The following is a 25,151-nucleotide window of genomic DNA, read 5'->3' as shown; positions in this document are numbered from 1 at the left end:
ACAGGGCCAGGATGGGTGTCATTAAGGTTTTGGATGATGTGTGTGACGTTGTGTGTATGAGATGGTGTGTATGTGAGGGCATCTGTGTGTGTGACGGTCACTGTGTGTGTGTGTGTGTGTGCTAGTCAGTGAGTGTGAGTCAGAGTGTTTACCATCTTCCTGAGGTGATGCTCATTAGCGTCTGGACTCAGGGTCTCTAATCTAAACTGTTGATGAAGGCAGCTTCAGACAGATGAGGCTGTGTGTTGATGTTGCGTAACTCTGTGTAGACAAAGACTCACATGGCAACTGTGGTTGTTAAGAAACCGACCCAGGACTTGAAGTAGAGAGAGGAAGTGTTTGATGTGACTGTACGTACTCCCCAGCTAGAGACAGGGGACATGGAGATGCAACATCACCCCCCACACCACACACTGTGTAGACTGTTTGTCTGGATACTGGGTACGTGGGCCCCGGTCCCACGCAGCACTGTGCTTCTGGGTACACAGGTCTGGGAGAGAGGGGGGAGGGGGGGGGGAGGGAGAAGGGGAGAGGGGGAGAGAGGGGGAGAGAGGGGGAGGGAGAGGGGGAGAGAGGGGGAGGGAGGGAGAGACGGAGGGTTGGCGTTGGGTGCTGGGGGTGTATAAGAGATTGAAAAGGAGAACAGCCAGAGTAAGAGAGAAAGCGAAATAGAGAAGAAGGTGTGCAAGCTAAGCAGTAGAAGACAGCAATAGAGAGGTCCTCTCCAGACTCTCTACACTCCAACACAGGCACTCCCAGAGAGCAGAAACTCAACACTACTCACACTGAGGTGAGGTGCTTGCTGCTGCTGTTTTATCAGACTCGTTTTTAGGCATGACAGTGATATGCTTCAATGTTATTTTATAGTTATCAATAACTATCTTACAGTTCATCTTTGTTTGAAACGTCTTTAAGCTTTTGATCCATACTTTCTAACCATGTTCTGTTTTCAGAGAATGGTCTGTAAAAACACATTTACAGAATAATTTATGTTAGAATTTATTCATTAATTTTATGGAAAAGTACCCATTAAACACATGAAATTGTATAATATTGATTTAACTTTTAAGTATGCCAAGTTTGTGCGCATGTGTGTCAGTCTGTATATCTGTCTGAATATGTGTGTGTGTTTGGATAGTGAGCCCGGTGTTTGGTCAGGGGATGCTGGATGGTTTTAGTGTTCCCATGACATACACAGCTGATGATCAATCCAGATGTGAAACCCGAGATGGTTCTGGTCTTTCATCCTGTATGGTTCCCTCTGGTTCCTTCTGGTTCTCCACTCTCCTCACGCTCTGCATTCCGTCAGGCAAAGAGGGGGATGGAAGTTACATATAGTTCTACTGTTTTAATGGACAAACGTTTGGTAGATAAATGTTTAAATAATGTTATATTTAATTCCAGATCTGTGTATTTGAACTGCATTTTACTGTCCTATCAAACAGTCTGAACCAGTGTTCTACCTCCATTAATGTTCCCCGTGTAGCATCTTAGTTACAGTAATAGTTCCCTGATGGCTTCAAGATGCTGTGGAATAACCCCAGCTGCTCCGGGCCGAAGTTAGCCTCTCCATGTAACACGATTAAAAGATTTTCCTGACCGATCAGATACTGAACCAGTCACGTCATTTGGATACACAAAAAACACCAGTTAGTTTAGCCTGTTTAATGGCTTTTCGTTTCAATTGATGCTTATCCTAGCAGAGTAGCAAAGAGAAGCTTCGGCATCTTACTGGAGGAAAACACCCGGAGCTGGGGTGACTCTGAAGCCATGTTTCTGCTGCTTCTGGCCGAGTGATTAATGACCCTGTGTGCGTGTCCAGGTTCCTGTCCACATCAGGGCTGTTCTGCAGCGGGACCAGGTTTGGAACTCTTGGCGTGTCGGGGTCATCACCACGGGTCAGGGGTTAAGGGTTAAGGGTTGGCAGCAAAGGTCGGCAGCCAGAATGGGCCAGTCAGCGTGGGTTCTGTTCCTGATCCTGGGAATCACCATGAAGACGACTACAGGGCAAGGTTGGTTTGCAGCAGCTCCATGCTTCAAACACACACACATGCTTGCGTGTATACACACCACACACTGACACATACATATGCATACACACACAGGGAGAGAGAGAGGTTGGTCTGCTGGGATTCCCTCATGATGTTCAGGAAACACCACTTCAGTCTGTTCTCTTTAACTTGTCAGAAGAGATTTATAGTCTGTGTGTGGAAATTCAATTGTCGGATGGGAACTTCATTAACTAGTTGAGACAGAGTTGTATGTGATGAATCCATGAAAGAAACTCAGTGGACTCTGCCAGATGCTTCATGGTCATGAGGCTCCACCAGAGAATAGAACAGAGAATAGCCACTTTCCATCCTGTGATTGACCCGCTATATAAACACTAGTACAAATATCCTTATCTCCACTCAATAATGAGTTATTGAAGAATTCAATTCTTTCTTCCTCCTTATTGGTGAACAGCAGTGACATGACTCCCTGGCCTCTTCACCGACGTGAGGCATGTATAAGGCCAAGCCTAAAACCCTGCTTGTTGGATGTGCTGGTGACCTGGGTGAACCAATGACATGCCTGGGGCTAGTGTGATCCCACAGTAGTAGAGAGTGAAGTGAAACCAATGTCTGTTTATTGCAGAAGATGACCAGGTCAGTTTTCAGAGTCTCTAGTGTTGCTAGCTTACAGAAACATACAAACACACATACACACATGCTGCAGGCACACACAAACACACACACACACACACACACACACAGTTTAAATAATGATTAGAATGAAAAATGAATGTGTGTAACTACATCTCTCTATGGACAACAGAACAAAGCTGCTGATCGTTTCCAGCTGACTGACAACATTTTGAAGGAAGATAATTGGTCTAATAAATACATGTTTGACTTCTTACAGCATTTAATTTCACTGCTGGCTCGTAAATGTTATTTCCACAAACACACAATTTCCCCTGAACACTAGCAACAGGCTGCTGGCACCTCCCTTGGGGTGATGTCATTTCCAAAGATCAGAGCAGGGCTAGACAGGAAGGCCATGTGAAACACCATGCCCTACATCATTCTGAAATGAGTACATTGATTTATAAATCAAGATGACTGATGAAGTGTGTGTGTCTGTGTGTTTTACACAGGGACCTGGAGAAGAGACAGCTCCAGAGTCTCCACAGAGAACAACCCTGAAATCTATCATACTGACGGTACACACTTCTACCCCCCGTTCCCCTTTCTGACAACCTTTCCTCATTCTTTCCTTCCGCCATTCATCAATTCTGAATCCCTAATCTAACTTCCTGTCTCTGTCCAGATGATTATGAGTGGACCACCTGGTTCAACGTGGACCACCCAGGTGGCCGTGGTGACTATGAGCAACTGGACGCCATTCGGTTCTACTACCGGGCTCGAGTGTGTGTGTCCCCGCGGGCCCTGGAGGCCCGCACCACAGACTGGGTCCCGGCCCGCAGCACGGGGGAGCGGGTCCACGCTGACCCCGCCCTGGGCTTCTGGTGCTCCAACGCAGAGCAGGCGCCCGGCAGAAACTGCTCCAACTACGCCGTTCGTTTTCTGTGTCCTAAAGGTCAGTCAAGGGAAGTCAGGCAGTGACACACACACACAGGAACATCCCTCCACCACATTTCGACTAAATGTTGATGATGAATAACATGTATGTTAATAGTTTTATACTCCTAGAAACAGTATAATGTGAGACGTGCTGCATTTGTACCTTGTGTTTCATATTATTTGTCAACAGGCAGCGGTGGGTCAGCCCCGGAGGTATGGGGTCCTTGGTCGGGTTGGAGTGTGTGTCCAGCCCAGTGTGGCCAGGTTGGGGTCCAGGTCCGGTCCAGGATCTGCCAGGCCCAGCATCAGGCCTGCAGTGGGCCCACCGTGGAGGGAAGACCCTGCAAGGGACCAGACTGCCCCGGCACAGGTAGATGGTGCTCACATTCTTCATCATCATCATCATCATCATCATCATCATCAATACAAATATAATCTCATGATCATTGTGCACAATTGTCACCATCACATTCATCCCCATTCTCATCAATATAATCTTGGTCATTATCAGAGTCATGGAAATCACAAGGATTATTTATCTTGATTCTTATTACATTCACCTCCTGATCACCTTCTCTCCTCCAGGCTGTTCTCTTCAGTGCATAATGGGCAGAGTGAATGCAGAGTGTGACTCGTGCATGTGTCAGGATCACCTGGTCCTGGGCTCTGTCCGCGGCGCAGGCGGTCTCCCCGCTCCTAGCGCGGCTGTCCTCCTCTCCTCCCTCTCTCATGCCTCCAAACTCCTCACCCTTACGGACCACAACGGACACTTCAGAGTCCCGGGACTCTGCCCTGATGGCAACACCACGCTGACCGTTTCGCTGAAGGACCACTCCCCCCACACGGTCACGGTTCCCCTCAGCTCTGAACACACCTCCGTGCTCAGCGTACAGCTGCAGAGAGCAGGTATTGCGGCGAGGGAGGGGGAAAGGATGGGGGAGTTATCGGCCTGTGGTCCTTAACCTCACTAACTCCAATCACTGCTGTGTTCTTCCTTCAGAGAAGCTCCATGTGCTGAACAACCCGGAGAGCAAGTCCAGGAGAGTGGGTCAGACTGCTGCCTTCTGCTGCAAGGTGGCCGGCTCACCAGAGCCAGAGCAGTACGAATGGTAATAGAACACACCTCACTGAATGGAGAGTTCGTTCAAAAATCCCCCTGATAACCAATGGAGTGTGTTTATCTCTACATTGCCAGGTTCCACAATGGCAACCTGCTGGAGAAGAACACAGACAGCACACTGGTTCTCAGAGAGCTGAGTCTGGAACAGGCTGGTCAATACTACTGCAGAGCCAGCGGACCAGCTGGAGCCATCAAGTCCAAAGCAGCCACGCTCACCATCCTAGGTCTTTACAAGACAATACAAAATGTACCTGAATGAAACACTTTAGAATTTCTCTCACGTTCTAATCCAATGAACTATTTCCCGTCACCCTCAGGTCAAAACGAGCCATCATGTCACCCCCTGCCTGAATCCCACTTGATACGGCTGCCTCACGACTGCTATCAGAATGCCAGCGCCTCTCTCTACTATGACGTGGGGAAGTGCCCCACAGCCTCCTGCAATGGGCAGCTGGATAACGGCATCAGGTGCAAGGACAGTGTAGCCTATTGCTGTGGCGTGTCAAAGATGGAGGAGCGTCAGCTGACCTGCCAGGGCTATAAGCTGCCCATCATGGTGGTGACCACCTGTGGCTGCCAGAGGTGTGTGGAGACCAGAGCCCTCGTCCGAGGGCGAGCTGTGGCTGCAGACACCGGAGAGCCAATGAGGTTCGGACACATCTACATGAATGGAGTCAGGGTGAGCCGTACGGGCTACAAAGGAACCTTCTCCATCCAGGTCCCGCCGGAGACAGAGAGGCTGGTGGTCACCTTTGTGGACCACATGCAGAAATTCGTCAACACCACCAAGGTGCTACCATTCAACACCAGAGGAGGCGCTGTTTACCATGAGATCAGGCTGCTGAGGAAGAAGGCTCCGGTCACCATCAGCTCCATCGAGACCAACACCCTGGACCTGGGGGAAGTGGAAGGTCAGGACCCCATGGCCTCCATCCAGATCCCGCCAAACTCCTTTTACAAGCAGAACGGAGAGGTGTTTGTTGGGAACGTCCAGGCGTCTGTGACATTCTTGGATCCCAGGGACGTGTCGACCGCAACCGCAGCTCAGAGTGACCTCAACTTTGTAGGGTCTGAAGGCGACATACTGCCCCTGCGGACCTATGGAATGTTCTCTGTGGACTTCACGGGTGAGGAGTCCGGAGAAGCACTGAACGCTGGCGAGGTGAAGGTGTCCCTGGACTCAGAGCAGGTCAAAATGCAGGAGCACCTCAGCACCATGAAGCTCTGGTCCTTGAACCCAGAGACGGGACTCTGGGAGGAGGAGGCCAGCCTGAAGATGGAGAAGAAAAAACGCGGGAAGAGAGAAGAGAGGACCTTCCTGATCGGGAACATGGAGATCAGGGAGAGGCGTCTGTTCAACCTGGATGTCCCGGAGAACCGCAGGTGCTACGTGAAGGTTCGATCCTTCCGCAGTGAGCGCTTCATGCCCAGCGAGCAGGTGGAGGGTGTGGTCATGACCCTCATCAATATGGAACCGTCAGCTGGCTTCTCCACCAACCCACGTGCCTGGGGTCGCTTCGACAGTGTAGTAACCGGGCCCAATGGCGCCTGTCTGCCTGCCTTCTGTGACGAACAGAAAGCGGATGCCTACTCCGCCTTCATCATGGCTAACCTAGGAGGAGAGGAACTGGAGGCTGTCGCCTCGTCTCCCAAACTCAATCCCAACACTGTGGGCGTTCCTCAGCCATACTTGGGCAAGCTCAATTACAGAAGGACGGACCACGATGACCCAAGAGTGAAGAAGACGGCCTTCAGCATCAATGTGGCCAAGCCTGGCCCCAACGTGGCAGAGGAGGCCAACGGACCCGTCTACTCCTTTGAGAACCTGAAGGATTGCGAGGAGGCTTCATTCAGTGCGGCACACTTCCGTTTCTCCCGGGTGGAAGGTGATCGCTACGACTATAACACTGTACCATTCAATGAGGATGACCCAATGAGCTGGACCGAGGACTACCTGAGCTGGTGGCCCAAGCCCATGGAGTACCGCGCCTGCTACATCAAGGTCAAGATGAACGCGCCTCATGAGATTAATGTACGCTCACGCAACATGGGAGGGACGCACCCCAAGACAGTAGGCCAGCTGTACGGCCTCAGGGACACACGCAGCATTCGGGACATGGACCAGTCCATGGTGTCGGCCGTGTGCCTGGAGTTCAAGTGCAGTGGGATGCTGTATGACCAGGACCGAGTGGACCGCACCCTGGTGAAGGTGATCCCTCAGGGGAGCTGCAAGAGGGACAACGTCAACTCCATGCTGCAGGAGTACCTGGTCAACCACCTGCCTCTAGCCGTCAACAACGACACCAACGAGTTCACCATGCTGGCGCCGCTTGACCCGCTGGGCCACAACTATGGCATCTACACAGTGACGGACCAGGATCCACGCACCGCCAAGGAGATCGCCCTGGGGCGCTGTTTTGATGGCACCTCAGACGGCACGTCCCGCGTAATGAAAAGCAACCAGGGTGTGGCGCTGACTTTCACGTGTGGAGACCGAGAGGTGACACGCCAGAGCGTGTTCCAGGCCCTGCAGAACTCCCCTGGCCAATCGCTGACCAGCGCAGTGAGAGAGGGGCAAAGAAGACGCCAGAGGGGAGGAGCCAATGCGGTCCGGAACAGCCGTAGACGCAGTACCCGGGACCCAGCAGCGAGTTCTAGAATGTCTGGTAGACGCCTCCAGACCTCAGGCTAGAATGTCACACTTCTCCTAAGGCCAGTTGTTCAGCTCCACACTCCAACTCACTATACACCACATGGGCCCTGTGCTCAATCTTCCTTCCTCTGAGAAATCACTGTAATTCACTGTGTGGTGATCTGGGAATGGGAAAGGATGCATTTTTGAGTAGTAACAGGCCCAAGTCATTCAGGTATAGCGGATGAATTTTTATAATGCTTGCTGATTCTTATGTTATATTTTCAAACTGTTTGTACTGTTTTAATATAGCTTTTGATATAGAACTCTCACTTATACATTTTGTAAAAACACCAATATAAATTCATAACTGGAAAACTATTATCTACAACAGGTATCTGTCCCAGGGAACATTTGTCGGGAGGTTTAACAGGAGTTTAACAGTAAATATTTATACCTTTTCTTCATCTGTACTGTGATGAATATTTACTACTTGAAATTGTAAATAAAGGGATATTTATTACTAGGTTGTAACCATTGATGTAAAAGTCAAACCGCCAATAAAAATTGAAACAAACATGGATATGTCATGTGATTACTCCAGAGTCCTTTAAATGTCTCAATACATTGACTTGTTTTTTCTGTGGTTCAAGACGGCAAAGACAAGCAAAAATTATTTCTGACCAGTGATTTTATTAAATTATGATGCATATAAAACACAGCAGATGCTGGAGTCTTAATACCCTACCCCTTTTCTGATCAAGTTGGAACTGGTCGATAATTAGCAAATAAGGAGAAGGTTAACGAGCCACCCTCAAGACTGTCCCCTTTGAGGACAGACACTACAGGCCACCTTCTACACATTTCATTGGATACAAGCCTGCAAAAGCAGTTATAAGGGGACTTTGTGCTGCAAGCCAAGGACGACTCGCCAGATCACTTCTCTATCTGCATCAGGAGTAATTACACCAATTCTGTTCATTACATTGTTGAATGCACACACAAATAAAACAAAAGGAAGTTTCCTTTGCTTCAACTTCTTTAAGGATATTCCAGACGTCTCCAGAGAGCGTCTGAGGTTGTCACTGCTACTCTCTCTGTCCCTTTTTCCAGTGAAGCCCTGGAACTCAACCTGTAGTGTCAGTATCAGTCCAAAGCAAAAACTAATTAAACTTCTTTATTTATTCTGAAGATGAAATGTACTTTGATTCTTGTATTTGGCAACCAAAAGGTTTATAGATACTATATACTTTTCCTGTAAGGAACCCAATCACAGGCAAAGTGAGAGACCTAATATTTACAGACATTCTGGTTGAATACAATTTGCATAGAACCTCAATCGTTTCTATGAAGCTGCAATTAGCAATACTTTGTAATCTGCTGTATTTTGAGACGAGCAATCATTTTCCTAAATCAAAAATGATACCTACACAGAACACAGACAGCAGGCATTGTATTTTCTGACTGAAGCTGGGTCAATAAACTGATCGTGAACAATGGGGTCGAGAGGTTTTGTGACTTGAGGATTTGTGTTTTGAGGCAGAATGAAGGAAAGAAAAGGCAGGTCCATGTCTATGTGTGAAACATAAGAGGTTGTGATACCAGATGCTCCCTGTAGTCCCTCAGGTGGTAGAAGCAAAATGAAGAATGACACATAGTTCCAAAGTGGCACTATGTTGGGGGAGCAGCTGCATGTCTGGGGGGAGGAGGAGGAGGGGGAGGGGGTGTGGTGGAGGTGGGGAGGCCGTTGTCACATGAAGTCCTCATAGTCTTGGGTGTAGCCGCCTTCAAAGTCGCCGTAGTCTGCAAGGTCGTCCTTCATCTTGGACTTCATCCCTCCGGCAGGCAGCACACCTTTTTTCTTCTTCTTGCCTTGCTTGTTTTGCTAAGACAAAAAGAAGAGCATGAATCAACCAAACATAAGACAAGTCCATTTTACACACAGGATGCTTGGAGTTGCTGGCTGGACCAGAGCTGGGTTAACTTGTCCCTCCTCTGGTCATAGGAAGAACTACAATTCCCAAACAAAAAAGCGCCAGATACTCACTTTTTCTTGTTTCTGTTTTTCGCTCAGTAGTGCTGTCAGAGAGCCGCTGATCTTCTTCAAGTCTTCAACTTCCACTGTGAATAGATACATAAAACATTTACTTAGGGAATGGATGTTATTGAAGTAATGCCAATGTGTTTAAAAGTCAAAAGGTGAAACTCACATGAAATACAAAGCTCCCGAAACAAGGAATCCAGGAAATTAGAATAATGAACCGACTTCTCAAACTGAGAGATCTTCTCTTTCAGCAGCTTCTCAAACTCTGTGAAGTCGTCTTTGGAGGATGGGCACATAGCATCTAGACCTGACAAGTTGTTACTACTGCTAACACCTGTAGCAGGGGAGAGAGGGATGGTGGGATCAAGTAAAGGAAGAGAGAGAAAAATGAATGACGTGTAATAGACCTTGACATGCTTCTAGGCGGGAGGGTTAAGATCACCAGCATAGGGATTTGAGTTGGGTTTAGCATCAGACACTTTCACCTGCCAGACCATGAGTGTGTGTGACAAGCTTTAGTGTGAGACAGACTGAGAGACAGTGTGTGAGAGTGAGTGTGAGAGAGAGACAGGCTTCAGGTGATCATCCAGGGCATACCGAAAGCCTCCTTAGCGAGCTCCAGATCGGCTGCCTCCTGTAGCTGCATCACCCTCAGCTTCTCCGCTTGCTGCTCCTCAGGACTCAGCTCCTCTGCTTCCTGGTGACAACAATTACAATTCTCTCAAGGCTCAGCTCAAGAAAAGTGGTAAAAATGCCGCTGAATGAATTAAATGTAAATTTAGAGTTGAACACCCGTGAGCAGACAGGCGCTTAAACTCACCATTGAACGCTTCTCCTCCTGTTTTTTCCTTAATCTGTTTTCTTTTTCTTTGATTTTTTCACTTAATTTCTTCTTTTCTGACACTTTTGTCTCTGAAACGGAAAGATGCATGATGAGAGTAAAGTGACATCACAAGAGACAACAGGCAGCATTCCGGTATGTCTGTCTACTTCGGTCTTCTGTAGTATTGATTTTGAGTATTACCGCACCTGCTTTTTTAACCTCCGCCTTCTTCTCCTCTTCCTCATCATCCCAATTGTCCTAAAGAGAGAATCAGAAACTTGAGATGTAATGAATTTCCAGAACCCATATATGCAGGTGAGACCATCACATCATGTTTGAACAAAAGATCGGTTAGACACTGAGACACAGCATCTCATTAGCACAGATGGGGAATGGTTTCAAGATGCATCTTTAAAGATTTGAGCATTATTTTAGTTGTATGGCTCTACAGGTTGAAGGAATCAACATCACAGAACAAACCACACAGACCACATTGACACATGACACTGGCATCCAAAATCAGATTAGAATCAGAATATGAGAGTTGACAATATGGCTCAGATACACGGTAAGCCTCCCTACAGGCACAAACTACAATGAGGTTTGCAGTATGCGCCTGAATAAAGCATTATGTGTCCTGGCCGTTCACACCATATGCTACACAACAGGCCTGACTAAACCTTTCCACACAATTCTCAGATTTTCTTGAACATTCAGAAGAGTAAGATAAAGGGAGAATGTCTTTAGCTGGGAGTGCTAGAAAAAGCACATTACTACTGGTATGTTTCAGAGTTGGAAGCTTCTAGCACTGTTGCCCAACTGAGTCATCGGATAGCGATCTTCTTTATCATGTTCGCATCTTCTTGACAGATTTAAACGTTAGCTAGCCTAGCTAGCTCGAAAATAATAACTGCTTATGTGTACGCAATTAACCCCCTTTACAAACTGTGACAACGTAGCTCTAGCTAGCTTTCTAGCGATGTAGTGTCACCAGCAAAAGCGTATCTAGAGTGGGAGAAGAAACTTGGATGAAGAATCCAACAGCCAACACACGTTGACATTTTCACATGCGGCCTTGAGTTTTGGCTAGGCTAACTAACACTGGCTAGGCTAGCTGGATGAGCATCTGCCATGCATGGTTTTCACGTTACTGCCAGTACGTAGCTAGCTAGAGCAACGCGTTAAAAGAGTCTGTTAGCTGACAACAGTTCAGAGAACGCAAATATAGGCTTGACTAGTTAAAACACTGCATCAAAGAAAATGAAGCAATTGACTACACGTTGAGAGTTTGGATATGGCCAACTGTTAAAACCATCGCTGGACTATCTTGTGCGCAAGTAAAATAGCTTAGCTTAGCCTACCTTTACATCATCCTCTTCGTCTTCGCCCTCCCATTTGTCCAGTACAACCGCCTTTGGGATCGGTTCAAGATGTTCGAAGTTGTCATTATCTATATGAAATATACGGAGACGATTACAAATTAACTTAAGTTCATTTCAATATCCATCTCATAAATATGTAGTAGTTTTAACTTTATATCTAGCTTTCTAGTTAGATGATGTGATCATTTCTAACTTAGAATCTCACCCCAGTCGGCGTCCGCCATCTTTGCTGTGTGTGTGTGCGGGTTTTGACAGCAGTCAGCAGATGGAGCGACCAGGCATTCACCCACGAGCTCTTTGGGCTAGTCCAGAAACAACTCCTGGCACCTACGTTGTAAGACTTCTAGATTGGAACGCAGAGTAACGGTAACGGGCTTATCAACGCCTTTTGTGGTTCAGCGGCCATCTTGCTTACTCCAGTCCATCCTCTAAAATCTTTACAAAACATCTATTCAAGTACGGCTCTGAAGGTTTTTTGTTGAATGTGGCCAGAAGCAGTATTTTTGACTTGTTTACACCGTTTTTGTATGTTAAATTGCACAAAGGTGTCCAGAGAGGCAAACATTTGTTATAAGCCATTAGTTTATTTGAATATCGATTATTTTCACAACAATACAAAACTCACAGCAATATCAACAAAGGTTAGCGCAGAACAAAATGCAATGATGTATTCTATTTAAATAGGGTAAACTATCTTTGATAGTAAGCAAAATGCAACATTTCAATAAATAACTTTTTATATATTTGTATAAAGCGTGAGTGTGAATAGGATTTTTACACCTGAAACGAGAAAATGTTTTATTCTTCTCTACACTGTCTTTGCTCACTTAATCTCTTACAATCTTTACATCTTAAATTCTCCAACTTCGGAATCGTTGAGGGAGTCATTCAGCAGGTCAGGTGGTCCAGACCAGACCAGGCCAGGACAAGCCAGTTTAGACCAGACCAGTTCAGACCAACCAAAGCAGTAGCATCAGTAGTCCAAGCAGGTGACACAGAGGACTGGGACTCAGGGTGAGCCCTGAAGACCTGTCTGGGGAGCACACACACAATCCCCATTGTTATACTGCAGGCCAAGACCACACATTAATAAACACGTTGGACACGACTGAATGAGGATCTTCTTGAAGGGGGTTGTGTGAAGGTCCTTTTTCTAGCTGTGAGGCAGCATCTGCATAATTACCTCTGAAGTCCAGAGGTCTGTTCTCCCAGGGCGTTAACACCATGGACAGAGCTGTCAGCTGCACGTCCGACAGAAGGGCTCGCTGCTCTGGGGTCACCGCCATAGCCTGCTCATATGAGAACATGTTGATCTGAGCCTGGTTGAACACCACCTGAGGATGTGGCACCAGGATGTAATTACGTTAGTATGAACATAGGAATAGAAACAGATTCATTTTAATGCACTGACATTACATTACTGTATTAAACATGACACAACGTGAACATGAACCTATGTGCGCATACATAAACGCATAAATCCAAGCACATGGCTGTGAAGACAACAATGAAACACATGATGACTATGAGCACATGAACATAGCATCAACAATAAAGACCAGCTGGACCGTTGCTCTCAGTATTGTAGCATGGCTACATGACACTCACAGCAAACTTCTGTGGAGGGATGAGGGAGACAGCCAGAGGAGAGAATCCCTCAATCTGCTCCTTCACCAGAGCAGACATGGACATGTCTGGGATGCCAGCTACACAAGGGCAGAGACAACACCAGAAAGATCAACTCTGACAGCAACACTTAGTTTTACAGTTGTACATAGTTCAATACTGTTTCAGAAGAATATCACATTAACTCTACAGGGCCACTGCAACAGCCTGATAATGTCTTTACAAGTCTACACGTGAAGTAACCAGCAGCATGATGTCAAATATGTAAATACTTTTTGTATGTTCTTATATCTTAAGTGAGCCACATAGTAGTGAATCTCAGTATACAAATATGTAGAACCATGAATCTGAGGTCTACCTGCCAAAACCCCGATCTCAATGAAGACCTGGGGCCCCCAGGAGCTGATGAGGCCAAAGGCCTGGTCGTGGCTCAGCAGACCCACCAGGGACGCCAGCTGCTCCTCAGAACAGGCCAACCTCAGATGACCCAGCCACAGCACTGCCTTACTGCAGCCACCAGAGGGAGACACAGGTCAGAGGAGAAGGGGGGGGGAAACAAGAGAGGAGGGAAGAGAAAGAGGCAGTAGTGGGGAGGAGACAAGAGGAGTGGAAAGGAAGAGAGACGAAATAAGAGGATGAAGGAGAGGAAAAAAGAAGTAAAGAGAGGTGGTGGGGAAAAAGAGAATTGGGTAGAGGAGAGGAAACTAAATCTCTTTTGTCACCTAAACTGGACCGCATTGAGTGTGCGCATTTCGATAGAGCTGATCCCACAGATTATATGCCCAATTGCCACCAAAGTGCTGGAGTCCAGCTGGCTGGGACTGAGCTTGGTGGAGTTGAGCAGTGAGGAGAACAACGCTGGCAGCTGAGACAGACAGACACACACACACACACACACAGGATTTACAATCAGGATATGGATGGGTAGAAGAGAGTCTACAATATTGTGTGTGTATGTACGAATTGCGTGTGTACACATTTGTGTGTGTGAGACCTGTCTAGTGGACCAGGTGCTGATGGCCCCCAGGGCAGCAACGCTACTGAGCTCAGAGAGCCTCAGGGTCCTGAGCTCCTCCACAGTGAGCTGGAGGGCCAGCCTGCCCAGGCGAGACACCACAGAGGGGGGGAAGGACGCCACAGCACCATACACCTGGGGGAGGGGAGGGGGAGGGGGGAGAGATTGAGAGCAAGATACAATTAATACAGAAAGACATCTGGAAATGTAGGTCAACCTTGACTTGATTTCAGCAGAGTAAGTTAATGACAATGTTGTAAAATAGGGAGATCTACTGATCCAGTGGACCTATGCTGAGACCTCTAGGCTCAGTGGATATTAAAACGACTCAAACCAACCTGCTTGGTTTTCTTCAACAGCACAGTGAGGTCATAGGGGGTGAGGAAGGGGTCCTGGCCGATGAGTTCCAGGCAGCTGGTGAAAGCATCCTTGGACATGTCTGTCAGGCTGCCAATGCTCCAGGCCGAGGGGGCAGTGGACTTCAGGTTCTCACAGCTTGGGACCAGCGTGGGGGCTGGACACAGAGACATCAGGAGTCAGACATAATTGGATTATTTGCAGGGTCAGTTTACCAACTATGTTTTGTTCAATAACAAGTTAGTCGGGTATCTAGAGAAGTGCCACACAGAGCTGATCTCAATCTGCTCCTCACCAGTGAGCCGGCCCACGGTGAGGAAACCCAAGAAATACTGGAGCAGGAACTGCTCTCTGCCAAACAGCGCCATCTTCTCTTCCTGGTCCCGCCCCGCCATGCATAAGGCACCCATCTCCTCCACCTCCCACCGCCGCTGGCTCTGGAATAACCTTTCAATACGACCCTGGGTCAATAAAGCCTGTGGACCACACACACACACCGAAACACACACACACACATAACATGAACAGGACTGACTTGGACAGCACCTAAGATCCTGACACCTCCAGGAGACCTGACACCAGCAGGTAGGTTTCCATTGACCCGGCTGAGCACGGTACAGCCTGGCCTGCTGCCTGGTGTCCTGTAGCCAGCTCAACACCTCCACACAAATCAGGACACGCTATCCACCACTAGACAATAAGGTCCAATACACAATCATTATACCGTGATCAAACACACTGTGGGCATCCTAAAAATAGAAGAGAAGAAGACAGGAGAAAAGAGGAGAAAAGAAGCAAAGAGAAGGAGAGGATGGTACCGGGGGTAAAAGCTTCAGCTTGTCTGGAGGCAGGAAGAAGATGAAGCGATCCACCTGGTTCAGAACTGCTGTGGTCCAATTCTGGACCGGTCTGAGGGGGCAGAGAGACGCATGTTACTCATCTGAGGAGAGATGTGTGTGTTGTGTATGAGTGCTTGTGTGAGTGTGTGGGACTGTGTGCGTGCGTGTCCTCTACCCAAAGATGGCTGGTTCCTGCAGGATCAGGGCCATCAGGTCTCTCTTGCTGCTACTGTAGCAGAGTGTTCTTAGCAGCTCCACGCTGTCAATCAGGAACATGCGATCCAGCTGGACAAACATCTCGTCAACCACGCTGGTCGCCATGACACCCAGCGACTGGAACTCTTCCTGCGTGTACTGTCCTGTGTACATCTCCTGGAGAGAGGATTGTCATGGTAACAACATCTTAGACACTTGAACACAGTGTAACCTGGTAACCTCAGCACCCAGACATCACACTGATGACGGCTGTCAGAAAGAAGAAGGGAGGGAGAGAAGTGAGGAAAGGGTAGAGATAGAGAGGAGGGAGGATAGGGAGCAAGGGGAGTAATAGAGGCAAGGGGTCTGACCAGGGTCTGCACCATCTTGTCCACCAGCAGTTCCTGCTTGGTCCTGGGGAGCAACAGGAAGTGGCGCGGCTCCTGGACGATCATCTTCCTGAGGATGTTCATCATGTCTGAAGGGAACTTCTTAATGGTGCTCACCCTGAGAGAGAGGGATGGAGATCGAGAAGAGGGAAAGAGAGAGAGTGAGAGTTGGAGAGAGAAAGGAGAAGAAGAAGCCATGATGATTAGTCTGTATTGCCGATGGCTTTGTCAATACCTTTTTCTCATATCTAATCAAATGTCTCTGACATGTTGATGTTGTGAAACCTACGTCATGGCCACAGCCATCTGAGCCCCCAGCTCCCCCAGCAGATTAGAGAACAGGTCCAGCTTGTACAGTTCCTCTATCACACACTTTGTCTGTCAGGTAGTGGACACACATCTGGTCAGTAACACTTGGACCCATGGTCATACCACTGGCAGAGAGTGTGTGTGTGTGTGTGTGTTACCAAGGAGCTGTGTAGAGGGACAGGCTGCTCTCTGAGGAAGACCAGTAGACTCCGTAGGGAGGAAGAGGAGGGTTGAGAGAAGAAGAGTTTCTTCAGGACCTTGCAGCTTGCACCTGGGCCAATGGTACCTAGGGCGCTGCACATACGCACGCACACACGTACACAAGCACACAGACACACACAGACACACACAGAGACAACATAGACAGACAGTTTACTTCCTCAGGCGTTCTATAGAAAGTGTATTCAAATTAATTGAGCACACGGTTACAGTTCACATGAGGAAGAGAGGGGAGACTTACAGGAAAGCTTGTGGGGAGAGGTTGGATTTGATGTTCATCACTTCTTGGAACAGAGCCTGAGCCTGGAGAGAGACCACAAACCATTACTGCTGCCATCAATGGGATGGAAAATTATCATTGTTCACATTGGCCTGGTGTTGTTCTGATTGATTGTAGCTGGAGTTAATCATCTATGATTGACTTTGACACCGCCCACTGATATCTATTTCCATCAGAACAGACTGATTGTGAATGTGTCAGATGGATGAGTGCGTCTTGTTAACAGAGTCCCAGGTTACACAACCACCCCACCTTCTCCTGGAGGTTAATAAATGAGCTGCTCATTAGCACTCTGTCAGACACACCTTCTCATGACAGGCAGCCTGGACAAATACATAATCACACTGACGGAAATGCACACACACACACAAACAAACAAACACATGCACACACACAAACACTGGCATGCTGCCAAACACATTTGTTAGGTTAATAATATGCCTAATATCTCAATATTGACTGCTGTCCACAGTGATATCGTGTGTGAATGGGTGTGTGTGTGCACCTGCTGGGTGTTCCAGGGGCGTGTGTTTGTAGAAGAAGTACTGGTCATCAGGGGGCGTGCCCGGGGCAGCAGGCTCAGTAGAGGGGTGCTGGAGAGGAGAGGTTCCACCTGGTCCAGCCAGACTGTCACATTCACAGAGCCCTGCATCCACACAACATCACAACACTCAGACACACACACACGCACAAGTGGATGTGTTTGTGTGTGCGCATGATATGTTCCTACGCAGACGGGTTAGGGTTAGAGTCGTACCCAGAGTTTGCTGGCCACAGCGTTGGCCTGTGAAGGGCTGAGGGTGAGGTTGGGCAGGGCCATGGCAGGCAGTGAGGATAGCAGTGTGTCGGAGGTCAGGCTCCATAGGGTTTCCACCTTCACCCCTTTCACCAGGGAGCCCAGCTGCTGTAGCCCCCCTGGGGCAGACAGCTGAAGGGGGGAGGGCGAGGGGAAGCGACAGGGGAGAGGTAAGGACAGAAGTAAAGACAATAAAAGGATGTGTTAAGAAAGGGTAGGAAAGCATCACTAAAAGAAGCCACAACATACACAGAAAGAAGTTGAGGATAAACCACACACTTTCCTTTGTTCAAATACTTACAGTGTTGCTGGACAACTTGTCCACAATTACAGCAGCCTAGAACAAACAAGAGAAACCCATCACTACCTGAACACTCTCTCCTCCTCTCCCCTCCTTGCTGCTCTATTCATCCAGAGTCGGATGGTGTCTGGGTGCCAGTAGAGCAGCTGTCAGACTGCAGGTCAGCCCCGTCTCAAGCCACCTGAGACAACCTGCCAGCTGTCTGTCATCTGTTGAACCTTGTAACCAACTGGAACCATCTGGGACTGGCTGCTCCAAAGAGACTGTGTTCCCTAGCTCTCTGACACACTTTCTGCTAACACATTTAACGTAATACTGTAACCTAATGTTACCTATGTGATTAGCTGATATGTAACTCATCCACTACCATTTGTTGATTGCAATACATACAATGTCAACAGATGCACGTGATTGGCTGGCTTAGTACCTCTGCGGGAGAGAAGGTCACAGCAGATAAGGCAGGAAGAGAAAGGCTGAGCTGTGATTGGTTGAGCTTCTGCAAGAAGTCAATGCCTAGCCAGGGAAGAAAATCTGCAAGCTGGGCGAGGCGGGCTGAGGAGAGGGACCCGGGGGATTGCAGATCACTGGTGTTCAGGAACAGACTGGAGATCTGGTGAAGGACGTAGAAGGGTTCAACACAAAAACACAAGGGCAAGCAAGCACAGATATAGAGACAAACAGAAAGACAGACAGAAAAGCATCCATCCACAGGTACCATGTTGCTAGGTAGGCTGACACCGTGGACGGCACAGCTCCTGATCTTGTCTTGGATGCCAGGAAAGGCCTCGGAGTCTTGGTACAACAGCAGGTTCTGGGGCTCAGCCAGGCATGACAGGTTCCCCAGCCTGAACACACACACACACACACAACAGAGAACAAGCTTTAACATAATTTTAAAATGAAACAGAAAGAGTGTGGGGGAGGGGGGGGGGGTCTGACCTATGGAATTGCATAGCTGTCAGATTCCTGAAAGTGCCAAAGACACTCTGAGCTACAAACTGCTGCTGTAGGACAGTGAGAGGATTCCTCAGGAGAACATCCAGACCGTCCAGGATCTGAGGAGCAAAGAGGAGGATAGGGGGAGGGTGGAGAGGAGGGGAGTGGAGAGGAGAAAAGAAGAAGAGAAGTGACGTATTGAACATGGAGTACAGCCATTAACAGGTGGCTAGGCCCTGCTGCCCTTCACCCTGCTTCTGTCATTTGTCAGCCATACAGCCAGCTACATAGAACATGTGTGTGCTACCTGAGCAGGTGAGAGGAGCTGGAAGAGGACAAAGGGCAAGCAGGTGATTAAGTTCCCAGTATCCCGGACCACCGTCAGGCCTCCGGCCGTGATGTTGCCAGGGCCCAACGCTTGCCTGTACCAGCGGCCAAACGCCCAGCGCTTCTCCAGAGAGAGGAGAACCAAGTTGTCGTTGATGATGGTCTTCCTGAGAAGGAAAGATAGGAAAAGATAGGAAAGATAGGAGCGCACAAAAGATAAATAATAATGTATGCACCTCAGGAGGTTGTGTATGTAGCTGAACGTTTAGATGATATGGGGTGCACTCGATTTGACTCACACATTGAGGTTGTTCTGCAGTCTGGGGAAGGCCTGGATGTCCGTTGGACTGGCCAGGCGCAGGAGAGGAGCCAGCTCTGGGAACAGACTGGGATCTTTGGAAAGCTGTGTCTGGAACAAGACCGACACCATGGTGGAGACGTAGGCCTCTGAGAGCTGGAAAGGTGAGGGATAAATAGCTTGATGTTCATCATAAAATTCATCAAGAGCAGAGTGAAAGCAGGTTCTACTTCACCTTCAGTGCATCTTTGTTTCTGTTGAAGTACTGGAGGATCTGCCTGACAGTGCTGATGTCCACGGCTCTCAGCACTTCCGTCAGACTGGCCAGGGGGATATTGAAATATTCCTGGACACACACACACACACAACAGTAAACCACTGAACCAGGTTAAAACACTGTCAACCTAATCTTCTGTCAGTGTTAAGTTGTATGGCTTACCTTGATGTGAAAGAATCCATCACTGGTCACATCTCTACTGGTCTGCATCAGACTGGTCAGCACTTTCTGTGGAGGACACACACACCCTCATCAACAACTAGGAAGATAGAGTGTTGGTGTCAGCTTGTCATACGTACTATCAAATCAGATGTCTTATCAGTGGAGATTACACACAGAGGAAGAGATTTTCAGCCATGACAGGAGAGTGTAAGAAAACACCTGTAGCTGGCAAGGTGAGGAGGTCGGTTACAGCAGCAGTGTAACGGATATGACTGAATCACCTCCACACAAAAAACGGCAAGCTCACGGAGAGCTTGAACTAACACGACACACTTGTGGATAGGCTTATTCCCTCCCTCCCTCCCTCCCTCCCTCCCTCCCTCCCTCCCTCCCTCCCTCCCTCCCTCCCTCCCTCCCTCCCTCCCTCCCTCCCTCCCTCCCTCCCTCCCTCCCTCCCTCCCTCCCTCCCTCCCTCCCTCCCTCCCTCCCTCCCTCCCTCCCTCCCTCCCTCCCTCCCTCCCTCCCTCCCTCCCTCCCTCCCTCCCTCCCTCCCTCCCTCCCTCCCTCCCTCCCTCCCTCCCTCCCTCGTGCCTACCCCAAAACACTGCAGCAAGACCCTCTTGTTTTCTAAGTTGGTCTCCCTCTCCATGTGGACGACCACATCCTCCAGCACGCTCAGACGTATGTTCTCCGTCACAGGCAGTGACGTCATCCGGTTCTCCTCCATAGCAACCAGGATCACCACAGTGACAGTGGCCGCCTGTCCCGCCAGCCAATTTCCACTCTGAGGCAGCACGTTGTGCAGACGAGGACTTAAAGCTTCCACACCACACCTCAGCAGCATCTGATAACACACACAGACATACACACACACAAGATGATAAGACACACATTGATGTTTAGGGTTAGGGTTAGCTCTGGTCTGTGTTCTGACCTGCAGGGCCATGGTTGGGCTGGCTCCAGGGCTGCAGGCTGGGGTCAAGTCAGCAGAGCAGGTCCAGTTGAACCTCAGCACAATATCCCTGACCAGACAGGCCTGGCCACCCTCTGCCCCTGCCCCCGCCCCCGCCCCCGCCGTGCTGCTACTACCGTTCACAGAGATGTGGTTGGTGTAAGTGGCACACAGCTGGCCCACCCAGACGGCAGAGGGCTCTCGGACCAGCTTAGCCAGGAGGCCAGCGTCTGGGCAGATTGACGAGACAAAGTTTCCCTGGTCGTAGTCCCAGCACAGAGCCAGCAGCGCCTGGTCCGGTATAGAGATGGACCAGCTCTTGTATTGGCACTGCACGGCTGGCCTGAAGCCCAGCAGGTCACCCTCGGCACCCCCTGTCTGGTTGGCGCAGTGCTGCAGCAGCCAGGTGTTGTCCAGGTTGGCTAGCAAGTTCTGCAGCACGGATCTGTTGGAGCAGACCCGACGAGTGAAGTTGAGCGGGTCGAACTCGGCGCAGAACGCCAAGTCCGTCATGTCAACAATGATGGGCTGGTTCCAGTCTGCATAGTGGCACAGCTGGGAAATCAGAAGTGAGTTGTCCTGCTCAGAGCATACTGACATCAGCCAAGAGTTCTGGGGGTCAAGAGTCAACTGCTCAAATAGAGGCATGTTGCAGCACACATTCTTCGAGAAGCTGAGCTGGTCATGTTGCCAACACAAGCCCACCAGGGAGGAGTCGATCATCAGCCCACCCCACAACTGGTAGTTACACCAGTCCTGGATGTTGAACAAGGGTGGGGGGTCTGTCTGCGGGGCGTTCCCGTTGAGAGCACAGTAGTCGTTCACCCAGTCAATGCCGGGATTACGCAACAGCGCAGCCAGGAAGGTGGCGTTGCTACAGACGACGTAGATGAAGCGCTGGGGGTCGTACTGAACGCACAGGGACACTGTGTTCATGGTAACCTGTTTCATGTCCTTCCAGCTGGCGTAGTCACACTCTTCGGCCACCATGGTGTTGGTGTCCACTGGAGGCGGTGCCATGGAACAGTTGGGTTGCAGCCAGTTGTTGGCTGGGTTGGAGTACAGAACCAGGAAAAAGTTCAAGTCGTCACAGAGCAGGGCCTTGAACCGTTCTCGATCCTGCTCCCAGCAGAACGCCACCAGGGATGTGTCTACCACACCCTCCACCAGCCACATGTCATACCTGAGGAGGAGGAAGATGATGTTTTGGATTTTTTTATTCATTAATTCGCCCTTTGACCATGCAGCTTGGACTGACTGAGAGACTTAATCACCTTTTATGTGAGGACAGAAGATGTGTCCACACTGCATCAACAGTAAGGTTTTAGTGATGTGTGATGTTACCTGCAGAACTGCGACACCACATAGTTCTGGGTGGTGTTGGAGCAGTAGCCCCACAGCCAAGTGTTCTGAGGGTCTAACAGAAGCTTCTTCATCAAAGAGGCATTCTGACACACACGGCTCACAAACTCGTCACGATCGTTATCACTGCAAAGGGTCACCAGCCCTGCATCTACCTGGTTGAGGGAGAGAGTGAGTGAGTGAGAGACAGAGAGAAAGAAACCTAAAAAGAGTTTTTCCAGGACACTGATCATTTCCAAACCAAACACTGACCAATCAACAATCATCACCTGTCCACTTCCTGACCAATTGCCATAGTTGCAAGCAAGTGAGTTGAGGTTGACGGCTGCCCTGGCGACTCGAGAGGGAGAGAGGGGTGGTGGTGAGGTAAGCGGGGCTTCTAAAATACAGGAGGCTCTCTGCATCAGGGGCATGGTCACACCCAAAACCATCTGGCAGGAGGTGCTCCACACCTGCTCCAGCTGGGCACTACTCAGCGTGCTCAGAGCCTGGCAGAACGTCAGCAGGGAGGTAGAGCCCGGATCAAGGCCCTGCTGTCCCTTTTTGATGATGTCAACGCAGGAGGTGTCATTGAAGTGGGCCAGGGTGTGGTGGTCACAAGTCAGGGGGTCCGAGGCAATGCTGCTGTCTAGGGAACGGCTGACGGGGACAGTGGGGTTCTGACAGTTTGAGGCCGGGTAGCAAGGGGCTGGCCCTGGACCCAGGAAGATGTCCAGGATGGCATTACCAAACGACCAGGTCACGTTGTGGCTCATCCCCCTGGAGAAAACACACCTGTTAGAGAGCCAACCATCCTGCCTGTCTCTTTCACCTCAGGTTAGGAAGGTCACACCATGACGTTCCGTTTTTGACAAGTTCTCATATTGATTCTCTAATATGTCACATCACAGCATGCTGTGATGCTGTGTGCGTCACTCAGAAGTCATTCAGTAGATGCTACATCAATGCTTACCACATGATGAGCTGTTTGAGGTCCCCTGTGGAGAGACAGGAAGACATGTAATCAGAATCCTAAACACACGTGATCAGTTAGATCAATTGAGTGGATAGTTGTGGCCTGAATAGTAATACCTTGCTGGCACTGCCCACTTTGGTCTATGGAGGGAATCTTGATTCCTAACTGCAGTCCTAGTTTGACATAGTCCATGGGAGTTTGAATAAAAGTTTGCATGAAATCTGTCAAATATGTGACAATAGGAGGGAACGTCGTGTCCACAAGGCCACTGAGGGCGGAGACCAGATTGCCAGACAGTGGTAGCTGAGACAGAGCTGTTATGACCATCTCCTGAAGGGAGATTGTACTGTTGGCGTCTCCCATTCTAAGATAAGAGTTGAGGAAACTGGGGGGCTCCACGCTCCCGCTAGGGCAGGTCTGAGATGTGAGCGATGACAGGTGCTCTAGGAAAGGCTTGCCCAGTTCGAGCGATATTGCTCTGGTCAGCTCGGCTTCCAATCCACAGTCCTGCCTCCCGGATAAAATACATACTATAGTTTTTGGAAGGTTCTCTACAAACCTGTCTTTAAGTAGCGGCCCGTATACGGCTAATATTCCGCTCAAGACTCCATAGTAGCTACTAAAGTCTATGCCCCCCGACGTTGTGAAGGTGGTACCATCAGCCCGGTTCGTCGGTTGTCCGGATATCTGAGGCTCTGGAGGGATGCCGCTTCGGACGCTGGGGCCAGTGTTTAGATTTTTTCCGGATAACGCATGAAGGCGCTCAATCAGTTCAAGTATGTTCTTATCAAGCTGGCTGGAGTCCCCGGGATCATTTCGCGCAACAGTTTGGGGCAGCGAGCGCACCTGTCTGGCGTTGTCACAATACATCACGCCTGAAAAAAAAGAAATGTGGCATGAAGATAAATGTATCAACCCAGCAAGATGTCTACTTTAAAGTATGATCAGCGGGATAGCCTACTTACCAATAATGATGCTTAATACGCAAAATGTTTGTAGGCTTATTACTCGCCCCATTGTCATGAGCAGCAGGTTATAGCCTACGTTAATTCCACTATGATGCTTAGGAAAAGTACCACGAAAGCAGACAAACCCAGTTTTCATCTATCCAGTTGGATGACAAAACCATATTAGTTGTGCCACCACAAAACCGATATTCAGCGACATCGTTGAATTTTGGTTCGTGAAATTCTGCAAAGAAAATTATGAAAACGGTTCTTCTGAATCCTTCAGGTAGCCTAGTTCTTCGTCTTAAAATTCTCAGACCTCTTTGTCAAGTTGAAAAGTTCCACTACCACGATACACTGCCCCACAGCGAAGTCACTATCCTTCCAGTGTGTCGACTCTAGCTCTTCTCCCCTGTCCAGTTGCAACCCTACCCACGGTCTAAAGTAGCCTAATTAAGAACCGATTCAAAAAGGTGCGAAAGGGTGGCTGTGAAATTCTACGTCCGGATTTGCAAACAAACACGGCGTCTTGGGTGCTGAAATATTAATATGGCGAGTTGATTAGGTCCTCTCAGACCAATGTGAGTAACCGGAGCTCATGTCTCTATATAACAGTGGTGGAAGCAGTACATACACCTGCCAGACAGGTTGCTTTAAGATGACCGGAGGGGCCGACAGTCAGTGGCGGTTTAACACGGGGGCCAGTGCCCATGTAAAATATCCCTGGACCCCCTGTGCCCCCCCCCTGAGCTGACTGAATTATTTATATATATATATATATATATATATATATATATATATATATATATATATATATATATATATATATATATATATATATATATTTCAACTTTTTTTCTTCAAGTAGTCATCATGAAATGAGGAAGGGACATTGCAGCCTTTTTTTGCCTCAGTACATAAAGCATGAGAAACATATCAAGGTATTGAGAGCCGAGGAGCTGGAAGAGCCAGAGCCATTTGTATGATTTTAATGTAAAGAAAATGTAAAGTATTTAAATATCATTTGTTTCTGTTTTGAATG

General features: G+C 48.7%; 3 protein-coding genes across 3 annotated transcripts; 1 reads left to right on the top strand and 2 right to left on the bottom strand.

Moving 5' to 3' along the window:
* The first annotated feature begins 649 nt into the window (after positions 1 to 649).
* Positions 650 to 7,895, top strand: cilp (cartilage intermediate layer protein, nucleotide pyrophosphohydrolase). The gene is made up of 9 exons (XM_084682101.1): positions 650 to 790; positions 1,823 to 2,012; positions 3,140 to 3,205; positions 3,313 to 3,582; positions 3,757 to 3,936; positions 4,152 to 4,472; positions 4,567 to 4,675; positions 4,762 to 4,910; positions 5,004 to 7,895. Exons 2-9 carry the CDS (start codon positions 1,946 to 1,948, stop codon positions 7,376 to 7,378), a joined length of 3,537 nt encoding a protein of 1,178 aa, XP_084538227.1. The 5' UTR covers positions 650 to 790; positions 1,823 to 1,945; the 3' UTR covers positions 7,379 to 7,895.
* A 96-nt stretch (positions 7,896 to 7,991) lies between these two features.
* Positions 7,992 to 11,964, bottom strand: eif3jb (eukaryotic translation initiation factor 3, subunit Jb). The gene is made up of 8 exons (XM_084682102.1): positions 11,773 to 11,964; positions 11,547 to 11,635; positions 10,392 to 10,443; positions 10,183 to 10,274; positions 9,960 to 10,059; positions 9,529 to 9,696; positions 9,366 to 9,439; positions 7,992 to 9,203 (listed from the first exon to the last, which is right to left on the bottom strand). Exons 1-8 carry the CDS (start codon positions 11,789 to 11,791, stop codon positions 9,069 to 9,071), a joined length of 729 nt encoding a protein of 242 aa, XP_084538228.1. The 5' UTR covers positions 11,792 to 11,964; the 3' UTR covers positions 7,992 to 9,068.
* Positions 11,965 to 12,327: 363 nt separating this feature from the next.
* Positions 12,328 to 23,954, bottom strand: strc1 (stereocilin 1; the record flags this gene model as incomplete). Its single annotated transcript, XM_084682825.1, has 31 exons — positions 12,328 to 12,600; positions 12,751 to 12,901; positions 13,176 to 13,273; positions 13,552 to 13,700; positions 13,916 to 14,058; positions 14,188 to 14,343; positions 14,547 to 14,722; positions 14,861 to 15,041; positions 15,384 to 15,474; positions 15,580 to 15,776; positions 15,971 to 16,106; positions 16,278 to 16,366; positions 16,456 to 16,591; positions 16,758 to 16,819; positions 17,302 to 17,442; positions 17,554 to 17,724; positions 17,894 to 17,929; positions 18,321 to 18,503; positions 18,609 to 18,738; positions 18,833 to 18,948; positions 19,137 to 19,323; positions 19,456 to 19,610; positions 19,690 to 19,800; positions 19,894 to 19,959; positions 20,489 to 20,737; positions 20,828 to 22,028; positions 22,190 to 22,362; positions 22,477 to 22,966; positions 23,160 to 23,184; positions 23,279 to 23,823; positions 23,899 to 23,954. Coding segments are annotated over 31 exons (5,883 nt in total), but the record flags the coding sequence as incomplete, so codon positions are not given.
* Positions 23,955 to 25,151: the final 1,197 nt, after the last annotated feature.

Source organism: Hypomesus nipponensis, chromosome 19, assembly GCF_054491055.1.
Source record: "Hypomesus nipponensis isolate SF chromosome 19, ASM5449105v1, whole genome shotgun sequence".
NCBI classification, from domain to species: Eukaryota; Metazoa; Chordata; class Actinopteri; order Osmeriformes; family Osmeridae; genus Hypomesus; species Hypomesus nipponensis.
This window is presented reverse-complemented; position numbering and strand designations above follow the sequence as displayed.